Source organism: Perca flavescens, chromosome 17 (genome assembly GCF_004354835.1).
Source record: "Perca flavescens isolate YP-PL-M2 chromosome 17, PFLA_1.0, whole genome shotgun sequence".
NCBI lineage: Eukaryota > Metazoa > Chordata > Actinopteri > Perciformes > Percidae > Perca > Perca flavescens.
In genome coordinates, this window is record NC_041347.1 from 12,550,355 (window position 1) to 12,574,321 (window position 23,967).

Here is a 23,967-nt window from a genome sequence, read left to right on the forward strand (position 1 = left end):
CAGTGATTTTTTAACAATATTTACTATTATTTTGTGCTTGCTCAAAATGTGTCCCACTTATTCGTCAACACCGTCAGACATTTATAAAAAGCAATAAAGTCAGGCAACTAAAAGGTCAACTACATTCCTGAGGACCCCATTTTCAAACCTTCAGCTCTACTGCATGCTTCAATATCACTCAAGCTCCCTTAAGTTTGCTATTTTCTCTTAAACTTGTTCATATTTTTGGACACTGCTAGTGTCAACACTGTCTCTTTTGTATAAAAATATTAGATTAGATTATGACATAAATGTATACTTTTTAAGAAGAGGTCTGAAGTAGCTAGCAATAGAGGGGAAACAAGATGGCTAATGTGAACAACTCATGCATATCGTGTGAAAGAGTAGGTTTTTATCACCACAGTCAGACGTCACCACCGTCAGGTTTTCGTGAATATCACAGCCATGAGCCCGTATTTATTGTGATCAACAATTATATTCTAGCCTCCGTTAAGGACTATATGGAGGTTTTTGTCACCACCGTCAGACTGTACGTCACAAAAAACCTGACGGTGGTGACAAAAACCTACTCTTTCATATGATATGCATGCTCAGGATTGTTATTTTTTGGACCCAATAGTTAAATGAATTTGTTAAGCGAGAAGCCATCTTGTGTGGTATACATTTTGGAATTGTTTGTTGTTATGAGGCCATTGTCACCAGATTAGTGTCACCAACGTCAGTTCTAAAGTCACCACCGTCAGAGGGAGTTTTATTTGTTTTAAATGAATATGCTTACAATATGTTTCTTCAGTGCTGTTGAGTTAATAAAGTAAAAGTCTCTTTTAATACAAATATGTTTGTTAAATAAAAAACATTACTTTTTCTATTTAGGCTTAAAGTAAACGTTGTATGATGTTAGATCTTGTAAATGAGTACACGTGAAACAGTATAAAAAATGAACAAAAGTGAATATTCAACATTTAACAGCATATCTGTGTACAACAAATGTCAGATAATGATTTCAAAACTATACAAATACATATTAGACCAAATAATACATAATATGCTTTTTATTGTGTCTGACGGTGTTGACAAAAACAAAGTAATAAATGGAAAAACGTCTATTTTATGAAAGAAATAAAAAATGACGAGGTTGCACCAGTACATTGCTGAACAGCCAACACTTTTGTCTATAATGATATACCTTCAGATTTTGTAATTTAACTAACTTTTTATTTTCAAAATTAAAACCTGTTTTATCCAAATTCCCAAGAATCAGTGATATATGAATGTCAAGTAGTAGATGTCCAACAGAAACAAACTCACAGTCTGAGGGAACTTGGACCTTTCAAACAAGCAAAAAGGAAACCATAGTGTATTTACTGGTACGCTTATACAGACTATATCCAATATTGTGGTGGGAAAAATGGTATCGAAATCCAACGGGGACACCAGACAGGATATTGAAGCAAAGACACATATAAACTCACAATTGAGCACATACGCTATTATGGCAATATCAGGATTAGAAAAGAGTGTTAGGAGTACCTCTTACATTTGTAAATCAAGCAAAGTAATTGATTGTATTAGTAGCTAACTTAAAACAAGATCACAAGGTAAGATTCTTAAAACATTTTAATGAAAAAACAGGTATGCAATTGCTCTTAAAACATTTCTTAATAAAAAAAAAAAAAATCAGCATCTTGCAAAGTGCATCTTTTCAAAAATATAAACATTAAAAAGGTATTATAAATTTCCTACAGGATTTCTAAATGTAAAGAAAAATTCAAGACCACCACCCTCAAACAGGGTTAGTTTCTTCCTTCCAGAGATGGAAAACAGATTCAAATAGGGATGATAAATAAAAAAAACTCCACTTCTGATCACCTAATTGCCTCAACTGCATATCAAATATAATGCTTCCAGGTCAAACATTTGTAACTGCTTTTTCCACTGGGAACTACTGCACATATTTGTATTAAGTTCATTCATGGTCTGCTGCTGTATCCCCGGGACAGTTGGAGCACAAGTCCTCTTCATCTGTAAAAATATATACAGTATATCAGCAAAGGCAATAAAAAACAAACATTAAAACTACAGCCATGTGGTCATCACTCTTACCATTATATGTTGTCCCACACCATATGCAGTAAAAATGGATTCCTCTCAAATAGGAGGTCAAAATGTGCAGTTTGTCAAACGACTGTAACAGAGAGGCACATATCACATACACTTTAATTTTACTTTGGATGTCACAGCATATAATTCAACTAGATGCATTTATCGTACCGTATGATCACTGATCACACCCCCATCAGACCTCTTAGGTCATAAGGCAGAGGTCTTCTAGTTATACCTATAGACTATCTATGGTCTATGGTTATACCCAGAGTTAGATCCAGGTCCAATTAGGGGGGCTTAAATTACTGTGGTCCTGCTCTCTGGAACAAGCTGAGATCCATCACAACTGTGTCCACATTCAAAAGTTAATTCAAAACCTTATTTTCTCAGGCAGTGGGCATTTGCACAGTGTGTGTGTGTGTGTGTGTGTGTGTGTGTGTGTGTGTGTGTGTTTATATTCTTGTTGTGTTGTTGTTTTTGCTGTATTATTTCTTCTGTTTATGCTTGTAATGTTTATGCTGTTATTTAAGCACTTTGGGTTTCTGTGTAATGAAAGGTGTTGTCATTTGCCAATTTTATAACTGTGTACAATACAATGGCAGATTGTGCCAGTGCAACCTATTTTCATTACCAATGGATTTGGGATCATATATTAGGATTACACATGATATCATTGAATAAACAAGGTAAACTAAATACTAACGGTTAATTCCACAATCTCCTCTTCCTCCTCCTCCTTGTCGTCCTCCTCATCCTCCTCCTCCTCCTCAAGACCGTCTTCATCGTCATCTGTCTCTGCTTTAGGCCAGTACCATTCTTCCCTAGGCACAGTGATGCCCTGAAAAGACAATTTAGCCAAATAATTCACAATGAAAACTCCAAGTGTTGTTTTTATAATGATGTAGAGTGAATTGTCAGAATATACAGAATTCCTTCTCTGGATTAAGGCATGGCAATTTTCTTGGCACGTTTGTATTTATTTTCAGTGCAGAAAGACTGAGTAGAGATCTGCAAAAACAGCATTTGCTCTGTGATCTACTGATGAGCCTGTGCTATAGCCATAATTCTTCCAACCTTCTGACTGTCAAGCTGCTCACAGGCTTGCTTACTCCTTCTGAGATCTCCTTCAATCTTTCGCTCCTCTCTCTCTGTCCTTACTCTTGACCTGGAATGAAAAAATACAACATTACACACACACAGTCTATGAAACATGTGTATTATAGGAGGGTGGCCATGTTTAGAGACATGGTGCATCTCATAGACAGCTGCAAACTTGACCTAAAATCTTCCAGAGACTTGCTCTCATTCTGTTGTCTGGCTCGTACTTTCTGACGATAATGTTCAAGTTCCTCCTCTGCTTTTCTTTTTTTCACCTCTTCCATTCCAATGCCACCTCGGTCTGATTTAGCATAACAAGAATAATACATGTAAGCCATCAGTTGGATTGCACATGTTGTTTCCAAATACACTAAATATAAATATAAAAATGTATCACCTACCGGTTTTAATATTAAGAGGAATTGGATCAACCCTTCCTGCTCCTGTAAAGGAGATAACATAGATTAACAGTATTACAGAAGCAACAAATGGAAAACAGATTTAAATAAGATAACTCAGTAAAGAAGAAACTTGCCCGCCTTCCCGAGGCCTTGGCCAGCTTTGTAACCCATTTTCTGCAGAAGTGCAAATCCCTTGTTCGCATTGCAAATGGAGTTTTGTAAAGCTGCCTCTCTGCTTTCCTTCTCCTGCTCCTTAAAGGTCTTTTGACGGTTTTTGATGTTCGTCTCCTTTTGCTGTGTCTCCTTCTTCAAGGCTTCTTTTACTCGCCTCACCATGCTGACACCTGGCTTCACATCTTGTCTGACACACAGAAGAACACAGAAACAGTTATTGGCATAACACAACACTGGTAGCTATTATGCCAACATGACTGTAAACTCCCACTACTTTGAAAATCCCAGAATTAACTTTAATTTTATAGGACTGACACCACAGGGCAATACGATACACATGTAACAGTGCATGTAATGTAACAGTTAACGTTAGCTAAGTTAACAATCTCGACACCCTTATTTTATGTATTAATATAAACTGCGGACACACAACATGCTTACATTTTACTGAGAAATGCATCAGACATATAGTCCTCCTCCTCATCAGACATTATGGCCGCGCAAAAGAGAAATAATGTAGAAAAAAAAAGCTACAGCGCTGAATTAATAATCCAGTTGTGCATTTGTAATGGCTTCACCCGATGTTTGGTTCGTTCAAAGATACATTCCGAGTAGCTACATGGTACGCAACAATTATACAGTTCCGGCGGTTTTGAAAAATATTTTAGAAGAAGGTATTTATATTAAATGCACAGAGACAGCTAGAGAAAAAGAATACACATAGATAACACTTAAAAAAAAATTAGGACACAGCAGTATATTCTGCCCATTATTTCCTTGGTTTCACATCGGGCACTTTCTAATGCGACACCGCTGATACTCGTCGTCATTCATCCTTGGTTATCGAAAACAGGTAGAGGGAACAATTTTCAAAATATAGCACATATTTCATACATGTGTTGTTACTGAGCAGTTTTTGAACAGCTGGATGTTGTAATGGATTATGATAGATAGATAGCTAACGCTCAGTTTGGGTGAGAGTGTGTAGCCGCAGTTTAGCTTTTTCCTCGTAGGAACTAGTTAGCTTGTGTTGCTAACCAGCTCGCCTATCAACAGCTGGAGTCAGGCAGCTGTCAACCCAGAACAGCAAAGTGTTAACGCTACCCAGCTTTGACAGTTTAGTTTGCTACACAATACGACAAATAAGCAAAAACGTCTAAAGCAGTGACAGCTTTTTATAACTTTGTAATTACTTAGGGATATGTCCCTTGCATAAACATTGCAGTGGCGAAGGTGTACAGGACTGTGTTACAAGGTCTTCGCCATGGAGCTGGCTCACAGTCTACTGCTCAATGAAGATGCCTTGGCCCAGATCACTGAAGCAAAGAGGCCTGTCTTCGTCTTTGAATGGCTGCGCTTCTTGGATAAAGTGCTTGTGGCAGCAAATAAGGTGACTATTCAGATTATGGCATTGTTTTTTCTGAGTGAGTTTCATTTTTAATGTGTTCCACTGTGATTTTGTTTTGGGTTTGAATGACAGGTGGATGTGAAGGAGAAGCAAAAGAAGCTGGTGGAACAGCTGACAGGACTGATCAGCAGTGCCCCTGGACCACCGACAAGAAAACTGCTGGCCAAAAACCTTGCTACGCTCTACAGCATCGGCGACACCTTCACCGTTTTCCAGACTCTGGATAAATGCAATGAGATCATCAAAAGCAAGGATGACACACCTGCGTACTTGCCAACAAAACTGTAAGATATAATTGCTGCTCTGTGTATTTCCATTGGCTATTTTTTGAATACAGTCATTGTGTTTTTACATATTCTACTTGATATTATACACATTTGCATTAAGATTTAATCCATCCAGCACTGGTTTCCCTGTTGCATGCATATGCTGTAGGCCCACCCTCAAGGGTATTAGCTGTGAAGCCAAATGTTAATCTGCAGAATGACATTTCATGCTTAAAAGGGGAGCTTAAGTGTAGATGAGTAGATATTATGCTGTGTTTCTTGCTGGTAATGGAATCATGGAAACAGTGGTTAAAGCTACATCAGTGTTGTTGCAGGGTTTTATCCATCATTCTTTCATACCTGCGTGTGCCACTATTCTACTCCTGTCGTGTTTTAGTATTGATAATAATGTTTGGAGATCTGAGGTTAAATCTAACTCATGGCACAGGGTATTATGTTGTTAACATCAATTATCAATGCAATAAAAGCCAGTCTCAGTGTTCTCAAGAGGAGGTTTACGTTATGCATGTGAGAATATCTGGATTTAAACAAAATCCACAGTTATGGCAGTTCAATTTCAAGAGATGATTCATTTTATATGTTCATCAAAATGATACTGAGTTGTCATCTGATTATTGCATTGCATTGTTTATCAAATAATTTCAAGTGAACTATAATGTGCGCTTTTATTTTAATGCATACAGTAACTTTTCTTGCAGTGCTGCAGTGGCATGTGTTGGAGCTTTTTATGACAAGATGGGCAGGATGCTGGGCAGCTCTTTTCCAGACACCATTAATAATCTTTTGAAGGCGGTAAAGAGTGCAGAGGTATGACTTTTAAGAGTATGGATTTTCTTATGGCAAGTACTGTATGTATTAGGTCCAATTGTATATAAGAATATAGAAACAGAAGTGGATAACTAAAAAGATTAATTATTCAGAAACCGATGTAACGTTTATTTTTATCCTCCTGTTTTCACCTTTCCCTTGTTGATGTAGTCTCAAGGCAGAGGAGAGATCCTTCTCAGCCTGCAGAAGGTGCTGTGTGGACTTGGAGGAGCTGCAGCTTCATGTCACAGAGATATCTACAAGAATGCCCGCTCTCTACTCACAGACAGGTCCATGGCTGTACGCTGTGCGGTAGCAAAGGTTGGTCTTAGAAAAATGTCTAATGGAGCTGTAAACCAAATTACACACATTTTTGCTATGTCATTTATGTTGCCCAAACTCAAATGTGTTATGCAAATCTCCTCCCTGTTGTGACGCAAAATATGACAGTTGTACTGCATATTGAGCAAATTGTGTGGCCAGTACATTGCAAAGATAAGTATAAACTTAGCATCTGGATTGTTTGCATGCATCATCCGTATGTCTATAATAAATCAGATGTTTCCTGGACTCCATCTTTATTCTTCTTGCCTGATCAGTGCCTGTTGGAGCTGCAGAATGAGGCAGTATTCATGTGGACCACAGAACTGGAGAACGTGGCCACTTTGTGTTTCAAAGCCTTGGAAGGATCTAACTATGGTGTTCGGGTAGCAGTGGCCAAACTGCTTGGGACAGTCATGGCCACTGCCCTGATGCCCAAACAAGCAGCTGGTAGGTTAAAGAGTTGATTTTTGTGGTTTATGTTTAGCTACTTTCCTGTTAAGTAGACTAGGCTCCCCACTTTTGTTCTTCATGATCTCAATAAATTTTTCCTCAGTGATGCGTCAGAACGTAAAGCGAGCCACTCTGGAGGAGGTGCTGGAGCTAATGGCCACAGGATTTCTGCGTGGAGGATCCGGCTTCCTGAAGAGCGGAGGGGAAATGTTGAAGGGGGGAGGCTCTGTCAGCAGGGAGGTGCGAGTGGGCGTCACACAGGTGAGGTGAATTGTCAAACATAAGAATCTGAGCCTGCGTTATCTGAGTCAACCACTTCACATGGGATTTTTTTTTTCCCAATTTCCCTCAGGCCTATGTTGTGTTTGTGACTACACTTGGTGGTCAGTGGCTGGAGCGCAACTTTGCGACGTTCCTGTCCCACGTTCTGGACCTAGTGTCTCACCCACGAGCCACGCAGACACATGTTGAGGCTGTGTACTCACGCCGCTGTGTCTCTTTCATGCTACGTGCCACCCTGGGGGGCTTACTTGGAGAGAAAGCACAAATTGCAGCCGGCAAAGAAATCTGCCAAGCCATCAGCAAGCAAATGAGGGCTGTGGGTAAGGAGGATGGGGGGGAAATATCACGGTTCAGAGCATTACAGAGTAAGTACTCATCCATTATTATTACTTTGAATTCACCCTTCATTCAGTTTCTGCAATTCTTGCATGGTTTGGGCTTGTGTTGTATATAGAGATGGCTTTTCTTTTCTGTCTTTTGTTGCGTGGCTTTCCCTATTTCTGCTTTCCTTCTTGCTTTCTGCCTTTACTTCTTTCAGAACACTCTATTTTTTCCTTTCTTTTTAACCACAAGCAGCATCATCAGTCAGTAACATTATCCATTGCCAGCTCAGCATTTGAGTTACTCATGCTTGCATTATTGCATAGCCTCCATGGCTGTTTGCCATTCTGTTATCGTATTATAATCCCTACAGAGCATGACAAACTCTTTCTGACTGTTGACATCTGGCTTACACCAGCAGAAAAACTGCATGTGCCACTAAAATTCACAGACACATAGTTGGAACAAGCCATTTCCCCCCACAGCAACAAGACATGACATTTGCAAGTTTGTCATCATTTAGTTTAATTGGTTTCAGTTCCTCCAAATTTAATTTCTTCCCCTGTAAAATAACACATCAATCATTTTTATAATCACCGTTATCTCATAAAAAAGGATGATTCTTGCTCTGATGTGCTTTGCAACCTTTACACTATGTTAAACATACATGCTCTTGTTCACATTGATGCTAAAACAGAATTTGAAAAATATGTTGAATGTCGGTTTCTCTTGAGACGAGGTCCTGGGCTCTTCACTATACTTTACTATATTTTCCAACCAGCTGGATCTGTGAGACTTGTTGAAATGAGACTTTGGGAAATATCTATGCTAAAAGTAACTTTAAAAATGTTTCCTGGAGACATGATGATAGTGAGGCCTCCTCATGTTGGTTAGTTTGGAACAACATGACTGACGCAGTTTAAAGGTGCCCTGCCACACGTATTTCATTACTAATTTTTGTGGAAATGCCTTGGTTACCTTGATTCAAGCCATTCTAGCTTGGTATAGAATGCCTGCAGGAAGACTGAGCTCGATTTGTGCCAGTTCTCATTAATATTCAACAAGCTAAGCTGCTTGACTCTGATTGGCTAACAGCTAGCCAATGAGAGCCTGACTGTCAGCATCCTTTACCCAGCCCAACTGGGCGAGCTCATGAATAGTAAGGAGCTCAGGCAACACCACATCAGACTGACCAGCTTTTGTAATTGGCCTGATTTCTCCGCCTATTTCTTTTCAGTGGCTAGAGCTGACAGAGGAGATAGCAGTTCATTTTCACATTCACGACATAACACAAACACATATGGACCTAACATATTTCAAAAAGTACAAGTAAAAACAGTTTTGTGTGGCAGGGCACCTTTAAGAAGATCTGTCTTGACTGCTGCCCATTTAGAGCTCTGAGGGTTTAAGATCTTCATAAATGACCATCAGATGGCTTATCAGCGATTTACTTGAATTCAGATTTAGTTTTACTGTTATTCTCTTGCCACATCCTTTATCCTTTAATACAACTATAACCATTATTTAATGCATTGTACTTCTAAAAAAAATCTTCAGAGCTCTGTGTTTGTGGCATATAGCAGAGTGTATTTTAGTATTTTAGAGGATTCTAGTGCTGCAGTAGAAAAACTTTAAAGATTGATGGTGTGTGACAGCAATACATGGACTAATGTGGACAGTCAGTTATGTTTTTACAATGTATTTTGATGTAACATGTCAGAATTGTGATTTAACTAAATTAGTTAGTGCCGTATTTTGAGAAAAATCTTAATCTAAGTTGCAATTCAGTGCAGGTCACCTTATCCATCAATGCTGCACACATTCTTAGTTAGTATTATTATCATGTTTTTAAGGATTTGTGATCTTGTTCAGCTTAGAACATTTTTTGCATTTTATACTGACAAACCCTTCTTGTTCATTTCTCTTTCTCTGACGCATGTATTTCCAGAGGCAGTTGTGAATGACATCAGTGGAGAGAACAAGGCAGGGGCAGCGGATGTCTCTGCCAGTCAGCATGTCATGGTGTGTGCCCTAAAAGAGCTGGGCAGCCTGGTTCAGAGCTTGAGTGCCACAGCTTCACCACTTATCCAGGAGCCTTCTATAGGTGAGACACACAAAATATTCAATGGGACATTTGTTTCAGTGCTCTTAAGTTTCTATAAACTGTGATTATATGGATAAAAAAATTCTCCCAACTGGCGTGAAAATGTATGACATTGGCCAGCATCTTCTCAAATTTTGTGTTTTAACATTTTCACTATCCATTGAACAGAATATTAGCTGCTAACAGCTATGTTCATCTAAATTATTGACTACTTTTACTGACTAAAATACATAAGTTCCCACTGTATATGCAGTTGTTGCATATTTTTCTTAAAGTTAATCGAATATGTTGAAATCTACAGTCAGATAACATTTTTTTTATTTAAACCGGATTCAGTCACAACTCAAAAACACCACGCCCTCTTCTCCAGGACTCCTTGAAACTGTGACCTCAGTGCTGCTGCACCCAAGCATGGCAGCTCGTTTAGCTGCTGCATGGTGCTTGCGCTGTGTTGCCGTGGCGCTGCCCTATCAGTTGACCCCACTGCTGGACCGCTGTGCGGAGAGAATCAACAACCTGAAGAGTTCACCGGAGGCCGTGAGCGGCTACAGCTTTGCGATGGCTGCTCTTCTGGGAGGCGTACACCAATGTCCACTGGGTATCCCCCACTCCAAGGGCAAGGTGTGTAGCCTCAGAATGTACAGTAATCTTATGGGTTCCTTCTCTTGCATAACTGTCATTGGGTCTTTCTACTTATTTAAGCCCTGATCGAACTTCTGTATCAGCCTCTTGGATTACCCTGTATAGATTTAAAGATTGTCTGTGTACTTGTAGTTGGTGGTGAGTATAGCTGAAGACCTCCTGAGGACCGCTGCTCAGAATAGTCGACTGTCCCTGCAGCGCACACAGGCTGGATGGCTGCTGCTGGGAGCCCTCATGACTCTAGGTGAGCCTGCCAAGCATCTCTCTCTTATCTCTTGTTTTTGATTTGTCAACAATTCTGTCTCCCTCTGCCTCTCGCTTACAACATTGACACCACATTGTATTTGTGCCCAGGTCCCTCCCTAGTGCGCTATCACCTTCCCAAGATGCTTCTGCTCTGGCGAAACGTGTTTCCTCGCTCCCAGAAGGAGCTTGAGGCAGAAAAGGCCAGAGGAGACTCATTCACATGGCAGGTCACCCTGGAGGGCCGAGCTGGAGCACTGTGTGGTAAAGAAACATACCGGCCTGTATAACTGCACATCCTCTGTAATGTTAGAAGACACAATTCTGACCCACACGCCTGTTATTTTCTTCTGTAGCCATGCGTAGCTTTGTGGCCCACTGTCCCGAGCTGCTCACAGAAGATGTGATCCGTAGACTGATGACTCCCATTGAATGTGCCATGACCATGATGTCTCAGTGAGTGTGATGCTTTCAAGTATGATTGTTTGTTGACAACTTAAAGACAAAGAGGTATTTTGTCTTTGTTGCAGGATTTCAGGATCTTCGTAACACACAGTTCATTAATTTGTTTTTGTGTGATAACTATTTCCTGGATTTTTTTCATTGTGTTTGGATTAAATATCTAATGATTGTAATGTTTTGTCAGAGTCCCTGCCATCATTAAGGTCCATGGTGCTCACCTGAAAGCAAGTGCAGCGATGGTGAGGCTCCGGTTGTACGACATCCTGGCTCTATTGCCTCCCAAGACCTATGAAGGTAACGCAGTAACTTTTTTAGAACTTAAGAACATTTATGGAAGGTGTTTTTTTAAAACATTCTTCTCATGTAGGCAGCTTCAACGCCCTCCTGAGGGAGCTGGTTGCAGAGTTCACTTTGACTGACAACTCGGCCAACACTACCACCTCCTTGCTGCGCTCTCTCTGTCACTATGACGACAGTGTTCTCATGGGTTCCTGGCTACAGGAGACTGACCACAAGTGCATAGAGGATCAAGTGAGTAAAATCATCAATGGCATGATGAATCCAAAGTATAATACTAGCACATATTCTAAGAATAAATGTAACTGTCACTATCTGTACTAAAGATAATCCATTATTATCTGATGTCTTGGTCACTGTTGATAATACTGTGTTATCGTTCCTACACAGCTGCAGCCCAACAGTGCGTCTGGCAGCGGAGCTCTGGAACACGATCCCTCCTCAATATACCTTCGTGTTCCAGTAGGTGAGGCCATCCCAGGGCCTCTCCCATTGGGTGTGTCTGTCATCGATGCTTCGGTGGCTCTGTTCGGTGTGGTTTTTCCCCATGTCTCCTTCAAACACAGGTGAGAAGTTTAGTTATTGCTGCAGACATACAGACATATTTGCAACATGTGTGTATATATATATATAATATATTATATTATATTATATTATATTCACTGTTGGCCTGTTTTAAAGCTCTTTGTGGCATGCTTGTTTACCCATCTTTGTATATGATTCAGGCTGCAGATGCTGGATCACTTTGCAGAGTGCATAAAGCAGGCTAAGGGAGTTCGACAGCAGGCCGTCCAACTGAACATCTTTACTGCAGTGCTCAGTGCCCTCAAGGTGAGAAGACTTGCCTCATATCCTCATAAGATAGGAATATAATGTTTCATTTGTCATGTAATGAGAATTTTTTTTTTTCTCTTCCTGAATAAAGGGTTTGGCTGAGAACAAGAGTACTTTGGGTCCTGAGGAGGTGCGTAAGTCGGCCCTGGCTCTGGTGATGGGAGCGTTGGACAATCCCAACCCCATCCTCCGCTGTGCTGCTGGAGAGGCCCTGGGCAGGATGGCTCAGGTGGTGGGAGAGGCTACCTTTATTGCCAGAATGGCACAGACCAGCTTTGATAAGTACGCATTTCATATATGTATTATCGGTGGATTTTGTTTTCTATATTCTTTTATTTTTCCTGTTCAAATCAAGACAGACTTGGTCAGCACACCATATAAAATCAGTTACACATAAAAAAGCAATATTCCTACATTTTATTGTAGGTCAAGGATGTTTCAGCAAGATACAAGTTTCAGTTTTTGATTGTCCTCATAATCTATCTTGATCTGAATCAGTCTTACCTCTCTATCCTTGGCTTTAATCATGGATCCATATCTCTCCTCCTCCTCTATTTCCAGACTGAAGTCGGCCCGTGATGTAGTATCGAGGACGGGCCATTCCCTGGCTCTTGGCTGTCTGCATCGATATGTTGGAGGAATTGGCTCAGGCCAACACTTAAAGACCAGTGTCAGCATCTTATTAGCTCTGGCCCAGGATGGGTCCTCTCATGAGGTCCAGGTACAGTGAATGGATATTTTTAATTCAATCACAGTTGAAGGAAAATAGGAGAGATATTTTTTTTTCTGTTGTATTTAATTTAAAAGCAAAGTTTTAATTCAAAAACATCAGAATTTCTGCTTTGCACATAACTTATTCAGATATTCTCCATTTATTTTGTATCAGACATGGGCTCTGCACTCTCTGGCTCTGATTGTGGATTCCAGTGGTCCCATGTACAGAGGCTACGTGGAACCTACGCTGTCCCTGGTACTCACCCTGCTCCTCACTGTGCCGCCGTCTCACACAGAGGTGCACCAGTGTTTGGGCCGCTGCCTGGGAGCTCTCATCACCACTGTGGGACCAGAATTGCAGGGTAACTGTGGCAGAAATAAAATCACAAACCTGCTTGTATGACAGTGACTCTCTCATTTGACTCTCATTTCTTTAAAAGCCATGTAGACCAACAGGTGGCAGTGTAATCACACTACAAGCCACTGAAGTAGCTACTCTAACTACTAAAAATGCTGTTCCTTTTTGTCTCTCTTCCTAATCTGTGTCATTGGGTTTGCTAGGAAATGGAGCCACTATCTCCACTATCCGCTCGTCCTGCCTGGTTGGTTGTGCCATAATGCAGGACCACTCTGATTCCCTTGTGCAGGCAGCTGCCATCTCATGTTTGCAGCAGCTGCACATGTTTGCGCCACGTCATGTCAACCTGTCCAGCCTGGTGCCCTGTCTATGTGTAAGACATAATGAGACATAATGAGTTTCATACTATCGTAGTTATAGTTTGTCTTAATCTTAATCATAATTTCCTACTGCACTATGGGATCCCTGCAGGTGCACCTATGCAGCTCTCACCTGCTGCTGCGCCGAGCTGCCGTGGCCTGCCTGAGACAGCTCGCTCAGAGAGAGGCTGCAGAGGTCTGTGAGTATGCCATGAGCCTGGCCAAGAGAGCAGGAGACAACAATACAATCAGTGAGTAAAAATCGTGAACCTGACTAGAGGATTCTGTTTAGTTGATATACCTCAGTGAGACACTGGGACTCTTACTGTGTTGACTTTGTCCCTGGTTTAGATCTAAATATCACGGAGACCGGTCTGGAGGGTGTTCTGTTTGGCATGCTGGATCGGGAGACAGACAGGAAGCTGTGTTCTGATATCCATGATACACTGGGCCACATGCTGTCATCTCTAGCTGTGGAAAAGCTTTCCCATTGGCTGAAACTCTGCAAGGATGTCCTGGCAGCAACTACAGGTAAACCTTCAAAACAACAAAATATGACGCATAACAATTTTCTGTCTCCAAGGAAATTAATGCTGACACAGAAGACAAAATAAGTATCACACAGCAGTCAAGTTTATTCTACAGTCCAATGTCAGTTTAAATGTTTTGTGACAAAACCTTTTCTTTTAATCATGAATGTGTCCCTCTCCTCTTTCAGATGTAGCAGCAGTCGTCGTATTCGAGGTGGAAAAGGATGAGGAAGACTCTGAGAAAAAAGACGAGATGGACGATGACACCATGTTCACAGGCCTGGGCGATGATGACAAGTCCAAGCCCTCTGTGGCGCCGCGCTGGGTGACGCGGGTATTTGCCGCGGACTGCTTGTGCCGCATCATCCTGCTGTGTGAGAATGACAAAGCACACTTTGACCTAGCAGCTGCCCGCTCTGCACAAGCCAAAAACCCCAAAGGTACCATTCATCAGCATGCTACCAGAATAGAGTAGCTCAGGGTTCACTTCAAGGATTTGGGATTGATTTATGCCACCTGTGATCTGTGTCTGTGCTTCACATAGATTTTCTAAAGTCATATACCAATATTAAAACTGTTGCCTACATAATAATAATAATTCATTACATTTATATAGCGCTTTGTCATAGACACTCATAGCGTTAGGAACTGTTTTTCTACTATCCAATAGTCAAACAACAACTGTTTGTTTAGTACAGACTGCTGTTTGGTTTGGTATTTGATTTGAATATCTGTTTGCGACCTTCAGGCAGTTCAAGTGTCAGCTGCTAAATAAAGCTCATTCATGTGCTTTTATGTAAAGATGGAACAAAGCAAGAGATGAGTAAGCTCAAGTGGGAGGGATTTTTTTTCTCCCACTGTGACCGATAGAGAAGCCAGTATTTATATAAGCTCCTCCGAAATAAGGCAGCATTCTACAGACCAGACATTAATGGCACAGTGTGTTGATTTTGCATCTCTGGAAGCAGCTAAGCCAAATTTAGTGGCTGGGATTAAGTGGATGGTTGGTCTGCGTGTTGGTGTGTCCAAACAAATCCCTTCAAAGGTGCTCAGCTGAAACTCAATTAAATCTCAGCTTCAAGGTCAATATCTGGTTTCTTTCGAGTCACTGCAAGCATGCACTGAAACCCTAAAAACTGGTTTGTTGTGTCCTTCTGTATTTAATCTTCAATTCATTCTCAGGAAAGTAAAGTGTCAGAAAAGCAAACACAGAGACCTTGAAGGAGGCAAATCATTGTACCTTCTTGCTGACGTGCTATCCTATGTCAAAGGATTACAAAAGCAGAAAAAAAACAATGACTAGCAAATGTTGAAATGACCAGAAATCTTTAAATTCTATTTTTTATTGATTAATGTGGCTGCTCACTAAGGTCACATTCCTTGCAATGATTGTGAATCCATTTCTATTCCTCACACAATCCTTGTTTTTCTTTCCATCTCTGTTCATAAAGGAGATCAGTTGGTGCTCCATTTGTCTGACCTCATCCGCATGGCCTTCATGGCTGCCACGGACCACAGTCACCAGCTGAGGATGGCCGGCCTGCAGGCCCTAGAGGACATCATTAAAAAGTTTGCATCCGTACCAGAACCTGAGTTCCCAGGACATGTTATCCTGGAGCAATACCAGGCCAATGTAAGTCAAATTGCATTATGCTGCAAAAGTCCCACATTAATAGTGACAAAGCAAATGTTAAACAAAGTCAAAGAAGTGAATATTCACCAATCATGTATGCATTTAGGTCGGAGCTGCCCTCAGACCTGCATTTTCACCTGATACTCCATCTGACATCACAGCTAAGGCATGCCAGGTAAGACACCCTGCTTCGTTTACGGAAATTTGGAAGAAACATTTTAGCAGCTGAAATGGTTATACACCATTGCACTTCATAGCCCTGTTTGAGGTGTGCACCGCCAAAATGAAGAGAAGCACCTAGCCAGTCTGTTTGTACTGTAACATTCATTCTAATCAACAGCCCCTATATACAGTATATTAATATATTTTGATGATGCTAGAGGCTTTTGAAGCAATTCTACTCCTCTGCATAGTGACTCATCATCTCCTTAGAACCCAGCAGTGTCTTAAGTTTTCTGCCTTAATGCTTTACTTATTTTACTAATGTGAAGAATGAGTGACCGTGGAAAATTACCAACATGCCTGTCAGCAGTATTATCGAAAGAAAGCGTTCTCTCTTTGACATTCCCCTCTGTTTCACTGGCTTAGGGTGAGTGCCTACTGAGACTATCTATGTTCTTTCGGAAAGTGGAAAGCTTGATCACAGGGTTTCTCTTTTCTAAATAGAATTAGTAACGTTGAAGAACATAGAACACAAAGGAAATATCCATGATACCTTGTATCCTCTACGTGGTAAAACACATATACATAATTAAAAGAGCATTTAATACATACCTGTGGAAATTCAGGCTCACATAACATGACCTATGGAGGAATGTGACTATAGTTACACAGGTAACAAGGTGGCTCGCCGAGTACACTTGCAACATGACTCATTTGTATCTCTCCTTCTACTGCCCTTGGGCAAACTGACACTTTAATAGCAGTTCTCCTCAGAAGTATATCACCTTATATAAGTTTCTACTCCACTTGTACAGCCCTATTTATAAATAACTGTTCTTTGACAACCCCAACCCCTTTACTGACATGTATGATAGCTAATCAACCTTGAACACTCTGTTATGTAATGTAGGCGGCTTTCATTTTTCTGATTAGTTGTAAGAGAAGTAGCAGTTAAAAGGCCTTGGGTTCTGTAAATGGTCAATTTGTTTCACTATTTATTACCTTGACCCCTCTCTGTGACTACAGGTGTGTAGTACGTGGATTGGTAGTGGTGTAGTCAGTGACCTCAATGACCTGCGGCGGGTCCACACCCTGCTTGTGTCGTCGCTGGACAAGGTGCAGGCTGGGAAAGGCTCATCCAGTCAGCTGTACAGTGAGAGTGCCACCACAATGGAGAAATTGGCTGTGCTAAAGGCGTGGGCTGAGGTGAGACTGAAGAGCCTGATCAGACCACTGTCTCATATTTGTTATACTGCAAATGATGTACACAAAATAAAGCTGACTATACGCACTGGCTTTCTTTCTCAGGTATATGTGGTAGCGATGAAGATCAAGAAAGAGGCCCAGTCTAAGCCTTCCAAACCAGTCCGAACTGCAGACGAGGATGAGGAGGATGAGGATCTGGGCACCAACGTGCTTCCACCCGACAGCCTCATCACTCTGGTGCAGCCGGAACTGCCCTCGCTGAGCCGCCTGTGGCTGGCTATGCTGCGAGACTACGCTCTGCTCACTCTGCCTGCCGAGTTTTCCAGTCAGCTGCCCCCTGACGGTACTAGACAGATTCTTGCCTACCGAATGCAGTCTTTCTAGTAGTACATGGACTATAAGTTCTTTGCTCTAGTTTTGGTCCCAAATTTGTGGTTTTATTTTCCTGACAGCAACTCCAGACAAAAAACAACCTTCAATGTCATTTGGACAGTTTTTTGATAAAAACAGCTTTCTATTGTACTGTCAGATAGCCCTTTTGGTTGAATAAGATGTTCCAACACATTGTTGGAGCTGTCTTGGGGCACTTGTTCTTAAATTAGAATTTGTCATTTGAATAGTAATGGAAGAAATGTAATGAATATTTAAAGTAAACATAAATATACAAGTAAGGAGCATATATGTGTATGTGTCTACTGTAATTATTCTAAACAATTCACATTACATTTCAAAGTAATATGGTCAAAACAAGTCTTTCCCATTATTGTCTGTATTTAGGTGGAGCGTTTTATACTCCAGAGACTATAGACACAGCAAGGCTCCACTATCGCAGTTCGTGGGCCCCCGTCCTGCATGCTGTGGCGCTGTGGCTGAGCAGCACTGGGTTCGGAGCTGGTGAAGAGGAGCTGGCTCCTGCCATCCCTCAAGCAGCCTCCTCCACCACCACAAAAACCTTTGAGGAGTCGGTCAAAGACAGGATGCATCTAATGTTGGGTAAAGAGACACCCATCATTTGTTGTATGTAGTATTCATGTTACTGTGTTTTTTGTTTCAAACGGTTTGGCTCTTATTGAGGTGGTTGTCGTAAAGACTCAATACCCCCTTCTGCAGGTATTCTTCTAAAACTTATTCATAACCGCTTTTTGTTTAGCTACAGCCATGGGTCCACCTCGCATCTGCCGACAGTGGAAGGGATGGTGGTGGATAGAAAAAGAGAATAGCATGAACACACCCTAATTGCATTTCTGTGTTCTGTCTCTCAGGTGTCAGTATAGAGTTTCTTTGCTTCCCCCGGCCCGAGGAGCCCATTGAAAATGTGATGTCATGCCTGTTCGCCCTATTCACTCTGCTGGAATCTCCATGTTTTAAGATCCATATCGCAGAGGACCAGGTAAAGACACAAGTCGGAGTACAGAAATTACGTGTGTAAGAAAGAAAGATATGGTGGAAGATATACCACTCTCCTAGAATTTTAATTTTGTTTAAAAATGTATTCTGAATGACACATTCAGTGTGGTGTTTAAAACCAAATCCACTATATATAAATATTAAAACTCTGTGCTGCAATTTGTATCTGCATTTTAAGAAACTTTCTTATTTGTATTTAAGAAGCTGTTTTTTTAAAAAACTCTTTTAACTTGCAATTAAACAACAGCATTACTGTCATATCTTAACAGAAATTTAAGCACTGCATAAACCAAAATTACAAATTGCAATGACCGAGCGCGAGTTTCTGTGATTGGCTTTGTTGATTGCAGATGTTCTTTATTAAAGTAACAAATAGGAAACAGCTGATGATGATTTAAGCATGACATGATGTAAGCATGGGCCCTGTTATTTACACCTTGCAGCAGTTATTTCATTGGTCTAGTTGAAGTGATATATTTAGCAGTGACTGATTACCACCTTGGTGCAAATATCTGGTGGATACCGCAGAGTCAAGTGATGTTTACTGACTTTACAAGGGTGACAATGCTCACTCCGTTGCTCTATTAAACAATTGACTGCCACATAGTGGTTAATAGGATACTGGGGGCTTCAAAGGATACAGAGATTGTGTCCTACAAATAAAAAAATAAAAAAAAGGCTGTCTGTATTTCTCGGTTGCATTTGGTGGAGCATTTGAAACAGGACAGGTCTTAGTTGGCCCTATGACATATTTGGCCTCAGAGTGTGGACTTCAGAGGATCCAGACCATAAATTAGGACACAGCATGTGTCTCTGCTGCTGCTGCTGCTGCCACACAGTCATTACAGTCTCCTGTCAGACTACAGTAGAACCACATACTATGTTGGTGTGCGTGGAAAGGATTTGATAATTCTCACTTTTAGCCTATTTTATACATTGATGATTTTCTTTTCTTTTGTATAGAAAATAATGAATATGAATTTCTGTTAACATACAGTATGAACGTTATCTAAAGATGTTTTTATTGGGATTGAAACTTAATTTGGAGAAACTGTATAAAACCATTTACTACTCTGACAAAACATCTGCTTGCCTGTTGGCAATGAGCCAGAACAGATGAGTATGATGTGTCGGGCATTATGAATATCAATGTTCACATTCCCAGTTTTTCCACAGAGGCATTACTGTAAATGTTATTTCTGTTGTAGCTGTTGGCAGTGGAGCTCCTGAACGTGCTCCACAGGCTGCTGTTGACCCGGGATCCTCCTGCTGTACAGCTCCAGGTCACGGCTGTCGTACAGGAGACCATCAGGGCTGCACAGAACCATCTGCAGCGACAAAAGGCCAGCAATGGTCAGGAGCTAACTCATTCTACATTACACCTAAAAATTGTTACAGTATATTCTGAAAACACAAAACTCAGCATTCTTATTTGCTTCATCTGAAAGATGACTGATCAAAAGAGTGTTAATATGTTGTATGTTTTATATTCATAGTAAAGTTGTTTCAGTCTTGCGGCTGTTTGAGTGATCTAGGTCACTATGTTATTTTGCTCAGGCAAAGAGGAAGAAGGCGAGAAAGACTCTCAGCCCAGCGTAGGGGAAGGAGGAGACACAGGGGAGCTTGTCCCCGGCAAGTCTCTGGTGTTCGCAGCCATGGAACTGCTCGTGTTCGTCCTGGTCCGCCACTTACCACAGCTCAATGCACGTGTGAAGGAGTCACCCAGCCATGTGCCACACAGGCCTCAGCGACTACCTGAAGAAAGTGCCCGCCTGGTGGCAAACACCGTCTCCATCCTGGCAGAACTGCCCTCGCTCTGCTCTCCTGCTGGTGAGGCCTGGAGCACACTGCAACAACAACAACAACAACAACAACAACACACAAACCATGCAAAATATGTAAAAGACCCATAGAAATTTGATAGCAAGTCTTTGTTCCAACTTAGAAGTTTTATTTAGAATTATAAGCTTGGCCAGCGTTGTTCAGATTTGTGTATGCTAATGATAAATTAAACTCACACTGACAACGCTGTTGCTGCTGTGCTTTCTTTGTGCCTTTCAATGATCATATGTTATTAGAAACTGCAATAGTCATTTGTGTGAGATTACTAGTAAGTATGGATATTATTAGCATAACAATGTGGTGTTCACTATGAAATCTCACTGTTTTTTTTTCCCGCCTCTACAGGAAGCATGACCATCCTACCCACTGTGCTCTTCCTAATCACGGGGGTGCTGAGGGAAACTGCAGTTAAGACTGCTGACAACTCGGTGCCTGTGACTGTGTCAGCTGCGCTGCAGGGCATCAAGACCATAATCACCTCCCCACTGGCCCGGGTGGAGAGCATGCAGACACAGTGGACTGGCCTTGTGAGGAGCAGCCTGGCATCTGTACTTGAGCACTCACAACCAGGTAAGCAAATACACACTTGTTTAACTGTAACCGCTGACGCTGACCTTTCTGTGGAGGAGGCAAGAAAAAAAGTATGACATCATTACTCATTGACAATATGTACTGTATGCTTGTTCGTGTTTTTCTGTAGATGAGTCCAGACCTGACATGGATGAGGTCAGTATGTTAACAGCAATCACACTCTTCCTGCTGTCTGCCAGCAATGAACTTGTAGGAGTAACCGTCCTGCAGAAGGGCTGCATGGACCGCTTCCGAAACGCCCTCAACTCTAGTGATCCCTGGGTAAGAACCTGTGTATACAAACCCAGCTGAAGTATGAGAATCTCACATTTTGAATGCCCGATCAAAAGGTGTATTCCAGCTGTGTGTGGCCAAGTTAAGTGAGGGATTTCCTTCTTTTTGCCACAGGTTCAGGCACGGTGTTACCAGCTGCTGTTGTCAGTGTTTCAGCACTCGAGCCGTGCCCTGTCTACGCCGTACATCCACGCTCTGGCTCCACTCATGGTGGAGAAGCTGAAAGCAGTGGAGCGCAGTCGGCCTGGGACAGCTGCCGAGCTGCAGGCTGTGCAGGAGGGCATCAGGGTCCTAGAGAATCTGGTCGGCATGGGTGAAGAGCAGAACCGTAAGTATGCCTCCGCCTAATGGACCACTAAAGTACCGTATTTGTTCCATTAAAGTGTTTAGCTCCATTAAAGTAGGTCTCTTAAGTATTTAGCTCAGTGCCTTTGGATGTGGGCTGTCAACGATCAGAGCAATATAGCATTAAATGCTAAATTTAGAATCCCTGCACTGGTTTACTGTCATATTTACTATTGATTTTAACATTACACTATATTATATATCATTTATTCAAATAATACATTTTGTATTTTGTGTCTCCGATTATCTTATTCCTGCTTTCTCTTGTTTTTATTTCCCTAGTGAAGCAAAATGCACAGCATACTTCAATTCAAAAATCCAATTAAAAAAAGTTGATTGATTTCACATTTGTGTTAAGCTGTTGTGTATTGTAGTTTATTCCATGTTTGGGATTCAAACTGTTTCTATTTAAGATACAGCTAGAGCTATGCATAACATATTTAGGGCCCCAACTACAGATTATTTTTTAATTACAAATTGATCTGCATTTTGTTTTCTTGATTAATCTATAAATCTCTTGGCCTTTAGAAATGTCAGGAAACACAAATATACATTGCATTTTCATCGCACTCATTGAACTTATGTATAATTTCGCAGATATTTTAACATTTTTAACATACTTTATCTGGGTTGCTTTGTTGTAAGGTCTTTTTTTTAAATACATTTCACAGTGTGGTGAATTATTCCGCCAGGGCCTTTTGGTAACCACTGTCTCACCTCTCACTTGAGTGGTGCCTCATAAATCTGGTCCAGGAGTATTGAGTCGAAATGTGTGGCCTCACTTCCATTTGTGTTCATTGCAGTTGAACTCTCCCTGCCTTTTTCTGTTGAACTAATTACTTTTTCTGTTAGTGATTATCTTTTTTTTATGTCTTGTTTGTATGTGTTTAATAGGGGTGCAGTTGCTGGCTCTTCTTGTACCAACTCTCATCTCTTACCTTTTGGATGAAAATGCCATCTCCTCTGCGCCCCAAGTCTCCAAAGGCCTGCATGATTTTGCCCTTCAGAACTTAATGCGGATTGGCCCCCTCTATCCAGCTGCCTTCAAGATAGTGATTGGTGCAGCACCTGAGCTCAAAATCCGTTTGGAATCTGCTGTACTGGCCAACCAGGCCAGCAACAGAGCCAAAGCTGCAGCCAGGCAAGCTCAGCCGACTGTGCAAGCTGCCCCAACCATCAAACTCAAGACAAGCTTCTTCTGAACTCTCCAAAATAACCTGTACACTCTCACAGCCTAAATAAATGTTGTCTTTTTAGGTTTGTTTTGTTGTCTGTCATCAAGTACCACAGAAGAAGAAGAAGAAAAGTACCACCTGTCATGTCTGTATCACCTACAGTTTCTTAAGTGTATTTATTTATTCTACATATACATTCATTTTTGTTTTTGATGGGTGGGAACTCTTATTGAAGTAAAGAAGGACATTATGTAAATATCATTAAAAGGCATTTGAATGTTCACTTTAAAAAAAGCTCACTTTAAAATCTGTAGGCAGTTTTGATTCTGTGAATGTATCATTTCTGGACCCGATGCACATTTATAAAGGGACACCATTTACATTTTGTTTAACATAGTTTTTTCTTGATTTTGTTCTTTTTGTCTGGTCATTAGCCCTCACTATCCAAAAGTTGATGTTTACTGTGCCATACTTTGCATCACCATGAGCATGGCAGCTCCCCCCCCCACACCCACCTTTTGATTCCAATTATGCATGTTTGTTTAATTGAGCTGGTTTAGTATATGACCTTAGAGTCTGCTGATTGTTACCAATGGATGTTTTTAAAATCTTTTGTGTCATTGTTTGAAGAGGGGTTTTTCTCTTTATGTTCTAAACATTCCTGCTACATGTTCTTAAACATACCTAAGCAATTACTTTTGATCATAATTTTGAGTCCAGAAAGAGATTTTATTACAGCCCTTTTAAATGTCAAATGCATCACACTTTCAAATTGTTTTTGAGCAGAAATTGTAATTATTACAGAGACAGTTAATTGGTCTGCTGATAAATGGAGGGCATACAGGGGGCATACAACATAATATAATGTGCTGCATATCATACAGCCTGTTGTGTTGCTTATAATTAGATTTTTGCTCCATATCTGTCTGTCTATGTGTATAATAGCTACATGAATGGGTGAGCATCGGCATTTGTTGTTGAAATGATCCTGTTACATTCCACCCTCATTTCTTCGAAATGTAAATAAAGTTGCTTAGACCTCATTGTGCTGATGTCTGTATTTGGTTACACAGTTTTGAAATAAATACTGAAGCAGGATCTGTAACAGAATTATGAGATGTTAACCTTTGGTAAA

At 41.0% G+C, this 23,967-nt stretch overlaps 2 protein-coding genes across 3 annotated transcripts; one reads left to right on the forward strand and one right to left on the reverse strand.

The window, feature by feature from the left end:
* Positions 1 to 1,927: 1,927 nt before the first annotated feature.
* gpatch11 (G patch domain containing 11) lies at positions 1,928 to 4,370 on the reverse strand. Its single transcript, XM_028603753.1, has 8 exons — positions 4,218 to 4,370; positions 3,737 to 3,963; positions 3,603 to 3,644; positions 3,382 to 3,502; positions 3,178 to 3,268; positions 2,807 to 2,941; positions 2,104 to 2,185; positions 1,928 to 2,022 (listed from the first exon to the last, which is right to left on the reverse strand). The coding sequence occupies exons 1-8, from the start codon at positions 4,265 to 4,267 to the stop codon at positions 1,967 to 1,969; spliced, it is 804 nt and encodes a 267-aa protein (XP_028459554.1). The 5' UTR covers positions 4,268 to 4,370; the 3' UTR covers positions 1,928 to 1,966.
* Positions 4,371 to 4,548: 178 nt separating this feature from the next.
* heatr5b (HEAT repeat containing 5B) lies at positions 4,549 to 23,875 on the forward strand. Of its 2 annotated transcripts, none has more exons than XM_028603294.1 (36): positions 4,549 to 4,629; positions 5,002 to 5,166; positions 5,257 to 5,468; positions 6,170 to 6,278; positions 6,450 to 6,599; positions 6,878 to 7,049; positions 7,156 to 7,313; positions 7,405 to 7,699; positions 9,604 to 9,759; positions 10,130 to 10,380; positions 10,534 to 10,645; positions 10,756 to 10,908; positions 11,001 to 11,100; positions 11,291 to 11,400; positions 11,474 to 11,637; positions 11,794 to 11,969; positions 12,129 to 12,234; positions 12,329 to 12,519; positions 12,799 to 12,958; positions 13,124 to 13,313; positions 13,513 to 13,682; positions 13,781 to 13,919; positions 14,020 to 14,199; positions 14,387 to 14,638; positions 15,650 to 15,831; positions 15,938 to 16,006; positions 17,020 to 17,199; positions 17,302 to 17,542; positions 17,977 to 18,192; positions 18,462 to 18,589; positions 19,815 to 19,959; positions 20,164 to 20,436; positions 20,794 to 21,018; positions 21,149 to 21,300; positions 21,427 to 21,640; positions 22,552 to 23,875. In XM_028603294.1, the coding sequence occupies exons 2-36, from the start codon at positions 5,041 to 5,043 to the stop codon at positions 22,857 to 22,859; spliced, it is 6,165 nt and encodes a 2,054-aa protein (XP_028459095.1). In that variant the 5' UTR covers positions 4,549 to 4,629; positions 5,002 to 5,040; the 3' UTR covers positions 22,860 to 23,875. The 2 variants fall into 2 exon arrangements, with proteins under 2 accessions (XP_028459095.1, XP_028459096.1); XM_028603295.1 differs by having other exon boundaries at positions 7,405 to 7,654.
* The last annotated feature ends 92 nt before the right edge of the window (positions 23,876 to 23,967 follow it).

Bases quoted from the DNA above. Each gene is read 5' to 3' on its own strand.
- gpatch11 (XM_028603753.1), bottom strand. From the start codon at position 4,267: ATGTCTGATGAGGAGGAGGACTATATGTCTGATGCATTTCTCAGTAAA. The intron at 3,964-4,217 runs GTAAGCATGTTG...TCTGTGTGTCAG, and splicing joins GATGCATTTCTCAGTAAAAT to ACAAGATGTGAAGCCAGGTG. The intron at 2,186-2,806 runs GTTAGTATTTAG...TCTCTGTTACAG, and splicing joins AGGAGATTGTGGAATTAACC to TCGTTTGACAAACTGCACAT.
- heatr5b (XM_028603294.1), top strand. From the start codon at position 5,041: ATGGAGCTGGCTCACAGTCTACTGCTCAATGAAGATGCCTTGGCCCAG. The intron at 13,920-14,019 runs GTGAGTAAAAAT...TCCCTGGTTTAG, and splicing joins AGGAGACAACAATACAATCA to ATCTAAATATCACGGAGACC. The intron at 21,641-22,551 runs GTAAGTATGCCT...TGTGTTTAATAG, and splicing joins CATGGGTGAAGAGCAGAACC to GGGTGCAGTTGCTGGCTCTT.